Source organism: Aulonocara sp. 'chitande type north' Nkhata Bay, linkage group LG15 (assembly GCF_057382095.1).
Source record: "Aulonocara sp. 'chitande type north' Nkhata Bay isolate Kocher_YH1m ecotype deep benthic linkage group LG15, A_spYH_male_GT1.1, whole genome shotgun sequence".
In the NCBI taxonomy this organism is placed as follows: domain Eukaryota; kingdom Metazoa; phylum Chordata; class Actinopteri; order Cichliformes; family Cichlidae; genus Aulonocara; species Aulonocara sp. 'chitande type north' Nkhata Bay.
In genome coordinates this window covers 26,646,015-26,659,109 of record NC_141358.1, presented here as the reverse complement: position 1 = coordinate 26,659,109, position 13,095 = coordinate 26,646,015, and the positions used below count along the sequence as shown (strand labels likewise).

At 44.5% G+C, this 13,095-nt stretch overlaps 1 protein-coding gene across 2 annotated transcripts; it reads right to left on the bottom strand.

Moving 5' to 3' along the window:
• Window positions 1-3,708: 3,708 nt before the first annotated feature.
• LOC147313226 (transcription factor E2F6-like) lies at window positions 3,709-12,960 on the bottom strand. 2 transcript variants are annotated; one of them, XM_086265282.1, is made up of 9 exons: window positions 12,699-12,960; window positions 9,041-9,325; window positions 7,787-7,818; window positions 7,647-7,675; window positions 7,330-7,516; window positions 6,865-7,019; window positions 6,350-6,465; window positions 6,120-6,279; window positions 3,709-4,288 (listed from the first exon to the last, which is right to left on the bottom strand). In XM_086265282.1, exons 1-9 carry the CDS (start codon window positions 12,813-12,815, stop codon window positions 4,260-4,262), a joined length of 1,110 nt encoding a protein of 369 aa, XP_086121408.1. In that variant the 5' UTR covers window positions 12,816-12,960; the 3' UTR covers window positions 3,709-4,259. The 2 variants fall into 2 exon arrangements, with proteins under 2 accessions (XP_086121408.1, XP_086121409.1); XM_086265283.1 differs by lacking the exon at window positions 9,041-9,325 and having other exon boundaries at window positions 3,710-4,288; window positions 12,699-12,958.
• Between the last annotated feature and the right edge of the window lie 135 nt (window positions 12,961-13,095).

The window sequence follows — 13,095 nt, the reverse complement described above, 5'->3', positions numbered from 1 at the left end:
TATTCAGACTATACTGAGTTTTTGCACATGAAGCGATCACTAACCACATGTTATGTTGTTTGATATTTTTGACATGTGGCAATCTAGGATCAAGTGAAAAAGGCTCCAGTCATATGAGCCTAAAGACTGATCTGCAACCAGCTGCCAACAACCCAGTCACCAGGGAAAAATTAGTATTTCCTATAAAATATATCCATCCATCCATCCATCCATCCATCTTCTTACGTCTATCTGGAGCCAAGTCGCGGGGGCAGCAGCCTAAGGAGAGAAGCCCAGACCTCCCTCTCCCCTGCCACCTCATTCAGCTTGTCGGGGGAACACCAAGGCATTCCCAGGCCAGCCGAGAGATATAATCCCTCCAGCGTGACCTCCTTCCAGTGAGGCATGCCTAAAACACCTCACCCAGGAGGCATCTTTGTCAGATGCCACAACACCTCAACTGGCTCCTTTCGATATGGAGGAGCAGCGGCTCTGCTCTGATGGCTGAACTCCTCACCCTATCTCCAAGGGAGAAGCCAGACACCCTTTGGAGGAAGCTCATTTCCACTGCTTGTATCTGCGATCTCGTTCTTTCTGTCACTATCCACAGCTCGTGAGCATAGGTGAGGGTAGGGATGTAGATCGACCGGTAAATTATTATAATAATATTATGTTATTAGTAGGGATGGGTATCGTTTAGGTTTTATCCGATACCAGTACCAAACCGGTACTTTTGAAACGGTGCCGGTGCTCAAACGGTGCTCGAACCGGTGCTTAAAGAATGGAGAACACAAAATTGGTCCAAAAACCTCTCATGTTCAGCTGTTTTTTTTGTAAAAAGATATCAATGGTAGACTTTTCTGCAGCTATAGGGCATATATGGCATCACTCTTGGCTGGAAGCAGTGCTTAAACAATGGAAAAAACACAAACTTTGTCCTAAACCTCTCATGTTTAGCTGTTTCCCACTTTTTCTTTGGTCATTTTAGCCTTTTTTGCCAGGGTGAAGGGAGTATCTGCCATCAAACAAGAAGACAGATGCATGTAACTACGACGGTGTTTGCTAGTTCACCTTACATGCATTAATTTAATAACGTGGTTAGCCTCCTCAACGTAAATTACACACAAACAACATTAAGCTACTCAAGCAGAGAAGAACGGCTGCTGCTGCCATCATCATCCGTCATCATCTCTGCTACACTGGCAGGGCTAGGGGCCAGGACTCTACTCTTCGGGTTCTTGGGGGATGTTGCTAACTCAGGGTCCGATAACAGGCACCACACCCGCAGTAGATGTGCTCGGTGTGAGGTCTTGCAGCAAGCTATCAAATGCGGTGCATTTCTCGGCTTTTAAAAAACCGTTATGCATCGCCAGGTGTTTCATCAGATTCGAGGTGTTACCTCCTTTGCACAGTATCACAGTATCAGCTTAAAGCACTTGTTGCTGCTGAGTTTGCATATTTTGCTGTGAAGTACAGCCAGACTTTTGACCGCTTCGCCTTGGGCATTTTTAATCTGTAGCTCTGTTCTAAAAGAACGTATGTACCTGGGCCCGCCTACTATCCTTGGAAACGTAAAACGATTGGCTAGAATCTAAAGTGTATCACAGCTCAGGAAAAAAAAGCACCGAAATAAAGCACCGAAATGTGCACTGCTTTACGGTCTGGTTACTACCGTTTATGTCAGAACCAATACCGGTACCCATCCCTAATTATTAGTATATGAAACTAAGTAGTTCCTGGAGGTTGATAACTGATGATGGTTGATGGGATAACAAAGGTTAGTCACACAGGCCAACACCTTGGTCAGTGACTCTCTGGCACCACCGGTAGCTAAAAACCACCACAACCTCATGTGACTGCTAACAAATGAACTTCAAATACCAACCAGCTGCTCTTCAATCTGTAGATAAACTGAAAACAACGCAAACCATAGTTTCTTTAAAGTAGAAGTTGCACCTTTTGAAACTGAGGCACGTCTTTTACTTTGAAGGCGAAGTTTCTTTATGTCCAGTCTGTGTTATAGTTTTATAAGTTTCACTGCTGTTCAGCTGGTAGTTAGTATTTGCAAACACTTTCCTAATTAGTCGCTAGTTTCAAACTTCAAACAGTACAAGATGATGTTGATTTTTTTCATTGTTGATTGCACCATGACACATTCCTTGTTTGTGTAAATATGATTGTGATACACATGGTATCTGTGAACTGCCACCAGGGGGCATTGTCCACCGGAGGCCCTGTCTGAGTGGCTAATGCTGCTTTTTGATTTGTAGTTTAGTTTTGTGCTTTTTCCTCATTGTGAGGATCTCTGCTGTCACTCATCACCCAGTTAAAGCCAAATTTTCAACCAATCAGAAATCTACATACAGTGTCACAGCTGCTTTAGTCAGATCTCCATCTTTTATATACAGACTGTAGTAATAGTGAGCATGCTGTGGAGGACAGAGGAGGTTAGCAGAGGCCCCAAACACATTTTACTCCACAGGCTCACTGGAGAATAATGATCACTAATTATAAGTCATTTAATATTTCAAAGATCCCAAACCACAAGCAGAGAAGAATGCTCTGATGATGCATTTTCCTGCCATCAGTATACCTCAGAGCTGATGGTCACATGTCTGTAAAGTTTCAGTCCAAAGAGGAAACATCTGCTTACAGCTGCTGCTGGAGGAGGACATGCCATGTCTACTCACGTTATGTAACCAGTTTCAGTCTGCAGACACACACACCAACCTCCAGGACCTGCTGCGCACTGTTAGCACTCTGCTCACATTACACAAGCACAAGTCATCTTCTTTAAGGACTGTCCGAGAGAACAGCACACAAAACCTGCAGCTTCTGCTCAAAAACACCACAAAACACTCACTCCTACAGACTCACTGCTGTGGGAGAACACTCCCACACAAACATCAGTAGAGAAAAGACAAAAACTCACCCAAAGTAAAGTCCTGGAATAAAAAGAATTATGTCCGAGGAACGATCCTGGACTTTTCCTCCGCTCTGCTCACATGTTGTGTTTCCGTCCTGACAGCAGGAGGGCGGGGTCCTGCAGCTGGACCACGACCAGCCACACGAAGAGGAGGAAGATGATGTGCTGTAACCAGGCCACCCCTCTCAGACTCAAGTAGATTTCTTAAAGTCAGTTCCACGGTGAGCTCTGTGTCCTCTCACCGTCCACACAGCGGGGTGAAGGCTGTTCCCCGAATGTTGTCTTTAAGACAGAAGAAATTAAACTGCAACAAGTCTGACGAGCCTTTGGGACACTCGGAGCTTCATAACTCACACGATCACAAATATGAATGCAACACGTGAGAGTCATTTAAAACATTCTAAAGCTGCAAAAACAAAGCTGAGAGAGAGGAACATGGATTTCTTACTGATGACGTATTTATTTATTTACAGCTGATTGAACTTTTTTATAAACTCGATCAATGCGATCAGAACCAGTTCATTATTAAATGTAATCAGCTCGAAACACGAGATGAAGTGAATACACATTAGGTGTAGTATACTGCCCCCTGCCTGCTGTACCTGTGTATTACTACAAGCAGAAAGCAGCAGGAGCTAGTGGCTCATGCTGACCTGAGACTCCAGACAAAAACAAAATGTGTGGTAAAATAAAAAAGCCGAAGCACAGAACATAAATTCACATTTATTTTTATTATGAAGTTTTTCTTTTTGAACCATTAATATTATGACCATTTGTTAAGTATTTATTTTTATTGGAAATGCTTATGGTATGTTCTAGATTCTAGTTGATGCCACTAAAAACTCCTTTATTATTACTTCTGATTTTCAGCTGTGCACTTCAGGAAATTTTAAAGGGAGGAACAGAGTATTGGGACTTTCTGCTGCTCAACACTTTTGTTGGAGCTTTTTTTTTTCCTCATGAATGAAAACAGGAAGTGATTCACAACTTTAAAGTAAAACTTTATTGGTCCAAGTATATTTGAGGTATTTGTGAGATGAAGAAGTAAACATTTATACATTAAAAACACAAAGCAAAGGACAGAAAGACAAACAGTGAAATACAGGCACTGTGCATCAGACTGAGCTCAGCAGGTTAAAGCCGTTTCATTGGTCCAGATGAAAACTGTTTTTTTCCCTTTTCTGTGCTCAGACTGTTTCCTCTGGTAGGAGGAGCTTGCTGCTGTCATGTCGTCACAGCATCAAGCATGAGTTAAAGTGAGCCACCGTCAGCAGGTACTTCCTCATGTTCTCCCTGTGTGCATTTATCAGACACATGCAGCAACACGCCGGCACCCCTGGAGGTCAGCTGGTGTTCATGGGCTCTCCAGGTCAGTGAGTGACCCTGAAAACAGCAAACACAGAATAACTTCAGAAATGAGACCAGAGACAAGCTGCCAGGTGACACACCCCCCCGTCCCAAATGAGCCAATCAACAGGATTGCAGAGTCATTTTCACTGCAGCTTCAAAGTAACTGGCTGATAGCTGTGTGACGTCTTCATTTTGAGGGACACTGAAGTGAAGATGTTAGTATCTCCATAACAAACACACCAGGAAAAGAAGGCAGGATTCACAGCAACCTCACGTGCTCGCGGTTGGCACTGATGCCAAATAAAGATGGCACGATACCACTTTTTTATGTCCGATACCGATACCGATATCATAAATTTGGATATCTGCCGATACCGATATGAATCCGATATAGTGTTTTTTAATCAACAAAACAGTTTTTTAAATATCTTGCTGCATTTTGTATAAGTTCATACTCAAGTTTAAAACAACAACTACACTAAAGCTATTCTGTTATACCTGTATGCAAAAAAAAATATTTCATAGTTCAGCAATACTGATCAATCTAATAAACTTAAACCTACACCATCCTCACTATTCTGGTATTTTAAAGAGTACTTAGCATAAATATTAAGCAACCTAACTAATAGGGTTCCAACTCCCAGCAACAACAAAAATAAATAAATAAAAAATAGGGAACCACCCCTCACGCTCCACCTCATGATGCTTAATCGACGTAATCAACCTTAATTTGATGCAGTGTGAAAAAAAATGCACAGAAATCAATTATTTTTCAAGAAATATTAAATAGATTCAACATCTTTCTTCAACAAAATTGCAGACTGCACAGATGGTACCTTCCCAAAGGAAAAAGTACTATAGCTTACTAGGGTATATATATTAGACTTAATAGTCACTATATACAGTAATTGACTTCTATTCATTTTACATCAAATTAAAACTTTGGGTGTCAGATAATTATTTATTAAAAGCTAGACATTTTAAATGAGAATAAGAAAGAAAAGTATGTCTTTGTGCCCCCTTTTCCCTGTTAATGCCCTATCGGCCCCCCTGGCTAAACTTTGCTAGATCCGCCCCTGCACAGTTACCAGCGTCAGCTACGTAGAAAAAGATCCTGGAGTAGAAAGTAATATTAAATACATTCTAACAACAGCTGATCAAGCTTAAACGTGCTGCTGTTGTTCAGCCGCTGGTTTCCTCTTTCTGGTGCAAAATGGGCCAAAAGCAAACTAGAGACACGGACTCGCGACAGAAAAGCCGATCAGCTGATCGTTAAGCAGTTTCATGATTGAAGTAGCAGCAGGAGAGGCAGTCGCTTGTTAAGCTTAACGCAGGAATGCTTTACAAACATTCAGAGATGGACTTACACACTTGCTTTACTTCTCTCGGGATAACTTTGTCGGAGATGAAATGCCGGGTTGCTAGCGAAGCTCCAAATGCTATCCAGACCACCGACAGGTCCTGCATGCCACAGCCGCTCTATCACGTGATGCATACTGCTCCGACGTGCTAACGTTCTGAGGTGAGTTACGGCGTGTTGCAAGTTTTGTGAGGTGCTTTCGTGATATTTAATGGATCGGATTACATTTTTTATTTTTCTCCGATATCCGATCCAGTAATTTAGGTCAGTATCGGACCGATACCGATACGTAATATCGGATCGGTCCATCTCTAATGCCAAATGGCCGATTGCTGTTTGTTCGCACGGCAGACAAAAAAAAAAGTTCTGGACAGATGTGCATGGAAACTTTAACCAGAGGTGGCTGGGGTTTAGTCATTAACCTTTAGAGGTGATCTGGAATTTTTTGACAGATTCTTTTTCAACATCGGAGCCAAAAGAAAAAGCAAGGGTTTCTTTTCATACTTTCGTGCAGCTCCGTCGTCCTGATGCGGCTCTCGTTCAGAGTTAAAAATGAGGTAATCCTCTGCATGGGGTCAGAGGTCACAGCATTGTCAGAGCCAACCTCACAGGTCATCACCAAGATGGGACCTTTCACTGCCTTCAGCCAGAGTTGAACGCTCTCCTAAAGAAACACAGACACACTTATAAATGACTGAGGCAGCAGAGACGTGGCCGTCTGAACTCTGCATCACCTCTGTAGGAGCAGGAACGTCCAGCTTAGTGTCCTCGGGAGCTTTGACAATGATGGCCGTCTGATCCCGGTACACTCCAAGTCGACTGATGTCCTCGAACGTCACATAGGCAAGCGTAAAAAAGGGTTAAAGAAAACTTCTCACTTTAAAGAAAAGAGCAAAAATCTGTAGACTTAAGGCACTTTTATATACCTGATGCTGAGCAATGTGACTGATTCTCAGACTTATTATAGATTTTTCCTGCAGTTTCACTGAACCCAGGATCTCTGCATTATTATTTTCATATTTCTGGAGATGACTCTTTCAGCTAACAAGAAAGAAATCGAGAATGCTAATCCTACTACTTTCTTAAAATACCATAATAATCCAGGAAAATGGGCTCAACAGGAGACCCTGGGCCGGACTCGGCACATGTTTGGAGCTCGCATGAGGAGCTGGAGGACGGTGGCCTGTCGAAAGGCTGACGGCCTCTGAGAGGGGTGACCTCTGACCTCAGTCCCACATGGAAGGATATGAAGAGTTTTCCACGTTGTCCGTAAGGCTGAAAAGCTGCTGGGCACAGCTTCTGATGAAGCCGTCCAGCGCTTCCTCCACCAGCTTCAGCTTCTGAATCTCTCTATGGAACTTCTGCTGGTTCCTCCACAGGAAGCTGGAGATGGAGCTCCAACCTCTGCACACAGAGAAGGTTCATGCTAAAAGAGGAACTACCAACTCCTAACCCGAACTGGAAAAAACATCTTCAGCTGCTCTCACAGTCTCCTTGCACACTGCGTTTAACCTGCAATTTAACCTGAAGATGATTAACTTCCCTCCAAACCTGCTGTTTATCAGTGAGAGGCACTCAAACAAAAACTGCACTGCAGAACAAACCTGCACAAATTTGACTGGAGGAAAATTAGAATCACATAAAAACTTAATTTATGGAAAAAGATAGTGAGGCAGATCCTAACACATCCATCATGCTCTCGTTCAGGACTCACATCCACTTGATCTTGTGGGCCGACTCTCTCTGGATGAGGCTGATGCCGTCCAGGACCCTGGCGATGGCGTGCACTTGCTGCACGGAGGTCTGCAGGTTCGCTGCCACCTGCCTGATGTCCAGGGAGCCGTCAGGAGCTGCCAGCAGCAGCTCCAGGAAACCGCGAGTCAACGAGCCCAGAGGTTTGCCTGAACACAACGGAGCCGTTTGCTTCACAGTGCCGAGCTTTCACCAAAACTGTGTCTGATTCAGTAACAATCATTCAAAGGTACTGCAGTAGAGTCCAGGATTAGAAATGAGTAGAATACTAAGACTCACCGCGCTTGATGCTCTGCTGGAGGGAAGCACTGCAGAAGAAAAGAAGACTGCATTTGAGACTGTGCTGAACTAACAAGCTGCGAGAGGCAGTTAGAACTTTTTAATTAACAGACAACACAAAACACAGAGACGTAAGTTACCTGATATTGTCGTCCCAATCCCAGCCCGGACCCTGGAAAACAGAAACTATAAAATGAATCAATCGAATCACATTAGAGTCAAGATCAGGGCCAATGTTTCTCACTAGGGCAGCTTTGCATGACTGACATGTTCATCCTCTGCAGCAGCTTTTTTTTTTTTTTTTTTTTAGCTCCTATCGCTTTAAAGCTGCACTACTGTACTACTTTTCATTGATTAGCCATCCTCTGGAAGCCTACTGAGGGGCAGTTTATTTATGTGTAAAAGATGATGGCTGAGCAAGAAAAAAATGGAAACCAGATGATTGATGAATGAGCCTCGGCTTTTAATGCTTGACTCATGTTGATGACTTTGAATTTGGCTGGAATAATGGCACCAGTGTGACAGGGCTGCTCATGTGTGGCTCTGCTTTTGTGACCCATGTCATTCATGAAACCAAGTCTCTGTGTCATTGCTGCCACTGTAAATGAAATGGTCAGTGAAGCTGAAGTTTCACCAAGGAATTTTTCTCCTGTTTTCCGAACAGCGCACGGATTGTTCCTAAGAATTTTGTGTCTGTCTGAGCGACCCCTGGATCCTGTTGATGCCTGCTTGGTGCCCGTGCACTAATGCTCTTTAACTGCATGCTTCTGGCATGTGATTCTGGTAACCACATTGTTCTGGTCTTGCTTCACCTAACAGCTGCCTTTGACACAGTAGACTACAATAGTCTACTATCTAGATTAAATGATCTAGTGGGCATTGGTGGCACTGCACTTAATTCGTTTAGGTCACACTTAGCAAACAGAACTTTCTCCACCATCCTTCTCGGTTCTGAATTGTCTTCTGCTTCTCTGTCATTAGGCGTCCCACAGGGCTCAATTTTAGGGCCACTTCTGTTTTTGCTGTATTTACTTTAGTTTTTCTTTTAGTTAATTGACCTTTCTAATTTGGTGATTGAGTTGAACCAGATTTATGAAAGAACAGCAGTAAATCTCATTAGAGACTTTCCGACATACTTTTTATTTCACAGCTTTAAAGATGATTCATTTTCTTAAAATATTAGCTAATTATTATCAGAGAAATGTTTCAGCACACGTCAACACGCTGCTCATTCCTCTTCATGTCCAACTAACAGTGAAGCTGCTGTCATTTTTCTGCACATGTGCTGCGTGTGTGCAGTTTGTCCAAAGCACGCAGCTATCCACAGAGACCTTCAGTTCAACCTCAGCAGTTTCTGAAAAATCACAACTAACCAAATCAGAACAGACTCCCACCTGTTGCTGTGGATTCGGTGCAGTTGGACGTTCCTCTCTAAATTCATCTTCCTCTCTGTCGTTACTGCAGCCTCCGGCGTGCCACTGCTCGTCTTCCTCAGAGGAATCGACCTCCCAGGCACTGAGCAGACCCAGCTGCCCATCCAGGCAAGGGGGCATGAGCGGAATGGCATCACTGGTGACTCCCTTTCTGCAGATATCCTCCGGCAGGAAGTGGTCTTCACAGATTAAAAGGTCCTCTCCAGTGTCCTGCCTGTGCGTCTCCCTCAGGGCGGCCAGCCAAACCTGAGCATAGCCGCCAGAGTTACTGCAGGTCAGTTGGACCTGATCACCCCACATGAGGCACTGCAGGGGAAACTGCACCACACCTCAACACAGTGATTTCATGACCTACACCAAAGTTCTAACGCCTATTTCATCTTTTATTCCATCTGCCTGCTGCCGCACGCCCTCAGAATCACAATAACTCATCTCTAATGAAATTAAAAACCAGCATTATTAGTTCATGGTTTGGTCCATGAACTAATTTGGCAAATTTGGCAAATTTGATCACGCCGCCATCTTCCTCGTGCCAAAATACAAACAAAGGCTGAAACAGGAAGTTCCGGTTCAGAGGAAGGTCGCGCGCTGGACGGATCGATCGGTGGCCGCTTTACAGGACGCACTCGATGACGCACACTGGGGCATGTTCAGAAACAGCTCCGATAATGATGTCAACGTGTTTACGGAAGCGGTTGTGGGATTCATCGGGAAACTAGCGGATGATACCGTGGAGACAAAGACTGTCACAACGTTTCCCAACCAGAAGCCGTGGGTGGATAAAACCATCCGCGACGCTCTGAGATCCCGCACCGCTGCCTACAACACGGGACTCACGACGGGGGACATGGACCCGTACAAAGCTGCGTCATATAACGTGCGGAGGGCGGTGAAAGAGGCGAAGCAGCGCTACGGGAGGAAACTAGAGTCACAACTGCAACAGAGTGACTCTAGGAGCCTGTGGCAGGGACTAAGGACAATAACGGACTATAAAGCACCAACAACCGGTATGACGAACGCGGCCGTGACTCTGGCAGATGAGCTGAACACTTTCTATGCTCGCTTCGAGGCTGCAGCTAAGGACTCCAACAATGCTAGTGCTAGCAGCGCTAACGGCTGCAGACAGGAAGATACTGCCAGCACCGGAAACGTGCTCGTCATCTCCGAGCATGAAGTAAGGAGAGCCTTCAAAAGAGTGAACACCAGGAAAGCAGCAGGACCAGACGGCATCCTAGGTCGTATCCTAAGAGACTGCGCATACCAGCTAGCTCCTGTGTTCACTGAGATATTCAACATCTCTTTATCTCAGTCGGTGATCCCCACATGCTTCAAAGACTCCATCATTGTTCCTGTGCCGAAGAAACCCCACCCTGCTTCTCTCAATGACTATCGCCCTGTAGCCCTCACCTCAGTAGTGATGAAGTGCTTTGAACGCCTGGTCAGAGACTTCATCATTTCTTCACTACCAGACACACTGGACCCACTACAGTTCCACAGACGATGCCATCTCTCATCTCCTCCACACATCACTCACTCACTCACTTGGACACTAGAAGGGGGAATTATGTTAAAATGCTCTTCATAGACTACAGCTCTGCATTTAACACCATAATTCCCTCCACACTCACCACCAAGCTGGAGCATCTGGGACTCAGCTCATCTATGTGTCAGTGGATCTCCAACTTCCTAACTGGCAGACCACAGGCAGTAAGGATGGCGGACATGTCTCAGCCTCCACCACTCTCAGCACTGGAGCCCCCCAGGGGTGTGTCCTGAGCCCCCTGCTGTACTCTTTGTACACATATGACTGTGTGGCCACTACCAGCTCCACCATCATCAAGTTTGCTGATGACACCGTCGTGGTGGGCCTGATCTCTGATAACAACGAGACGGCCTACCTGAAGGAGATTAGGAATCTGGAGAACTGGTGCCAGAGGAACAACCTCCTTCTAAACGTCAGTAAGACAAAGGAGCTGATAGTGGACTTCAGCACTAAGCAGGAGAGGAACTACCAGACCCCCGTCATCAACGAGTGCCCAGTGGAGAGAGTGGACAGCTTCAAATACCTCGGAGTTCACATCACGCAGGACCTGTCATGGTCCTGTCACATCAACACCGTGGTGAAAAAGGCCCGTCAGCGTCTCTACCACCTCAGACGCTTGAGAGACTTCCAACTGCCCTCCAAGGTGCTCAGGAACTTTTACTCCTGCACCATAGAGAGCATCCTGACGGGAAACATCTTAACCTGGTTCGGGAACAGCACCATGCAGGACAGACGAGCTCTACAGAGGGTTGTGCGATCAGCTGAGCGCACCATCCGCTCCGAGCTCCCTGACTTGCACTCAATCTACAGCAGGCGGTGCTGGACCAAGGCCAGGAAGATCGTGAAGGACCTCAGCCATCCCAACAACAGACTGTTCTCTCTGTTGAGGTCAGGAAAGCGATTCCGCTCCCTGAAGACCAACACAGAGAGACTGAGGAGGAGCTTCTTCCCGCAGGCGATACGGTTTCTCAATCACACCACCACACAGTACTGACCCACACATACAGTTCTTACACACACACTGGACATTCTGGACATTGTTTTCACTTCATCACTTAAATCACTTTAAGCATATCTGCACTGTACAAGACATAATGTGGATTGCACAACACTGGACATTATATTCTTCATTTCCAGTTAATACTTGTACAGCTGCTGTTATTGTGTATATATTTATTTATATTTCTTCATACATTCTTATATAGTTCTATATTGTGTATTTTGTTGTACAGTTATTTTATTTTCAACTTTAATTTATATATTTTATCTTATTCTTTCCCAGTTAAATTTACCCTTCATTCTAATTTGTGTTGTACAGTTATTTCATTTTTAACCTTAATTTATATTTTATTCCTTCCTAGTTAAATTTACCCTTTTTAATTCTTCATATTAATTTCCTATCTTATGATTTTGCCTTTTCCTTTTTTGTTTTCTTTAGGTCACGAGCAGTTGTCCAAGCATTTCACTACATATCGTACTGTGTATGATTGTGTACGTGACAAATAAAATTTGAATTTGAATTTTTAATCAGTGTTTCATGAGAGCAAACAGCAACGGTTGCTTTTTGGTTGATTTTTTTATGTTTTAGCTTATGTGAAGCACTTTGTGATTTTTATCTTGAAAGGTGCTATTTAAATAAAATTGTACTCACTTACTTACTTTTACTTGCTGACGTCACTCAGTTTGGTTTTCATGTGTTTTTAAAAAAAGTTTCCAAACCATTTCTTTACTTTAAAACTAAAAACAAAGACGTAATAACGTGAGCCTGGGAATGTTTGCAAACTGAGTTTGAAAACTCAGTCAGTCAGTCTGCCCCAGGGCAGCTGTGGCCACAGCTGTAGCTTGCGTCCACCAGTGTGTGAATGTGAGAGTGAATGAATAGTGGAATTGTACAGCGCTTTGAGGTTCTCGAAAAGCGCTATATACATGCAATCCATTAAAACATTTTCATGGTTTAGAAGGAAAGGTTTGGAAAAGTCTTTGAATGTTTTGGAAATTTTTTCAGGATAATAAAATACTTTTTTCAAAGTAAACCTCCTTCATACAAAGCCAGCGGACACACAGCGGAGCTCGTACCTGGACCCGAGTCGGGTCTTTGGGGAAGCTGAAGAACCTCTTGGGGGGTGGCTGGAAGGCCCCCCGGGTGTAGTGAGCTACGCGGTTCGGACACCCAGAAACCACACACTTCACCATGCTAACCGCCTCTCCAACTGCATCCGGGATCTGTTTGTTACCGGTAAGACTCACAATCCGGACTTAACCCACGTACACCCGCCGCGTGCCGTTTGTTTATGTCTCGTGTCACCGGAAAAACACGTGCATGACCCGGATGTATAAATGCGGAAGAAGGTAAAGTAAAGAGACACGCCCCCTCTTCCTGCGCAGATTATAAAGCAGAGATTTAGAGTTTAAGACCGACGGAGACAAACTCCCCAGAGGTCTCCGAGCACAGTGTACATGGCTTCAGTGCTGG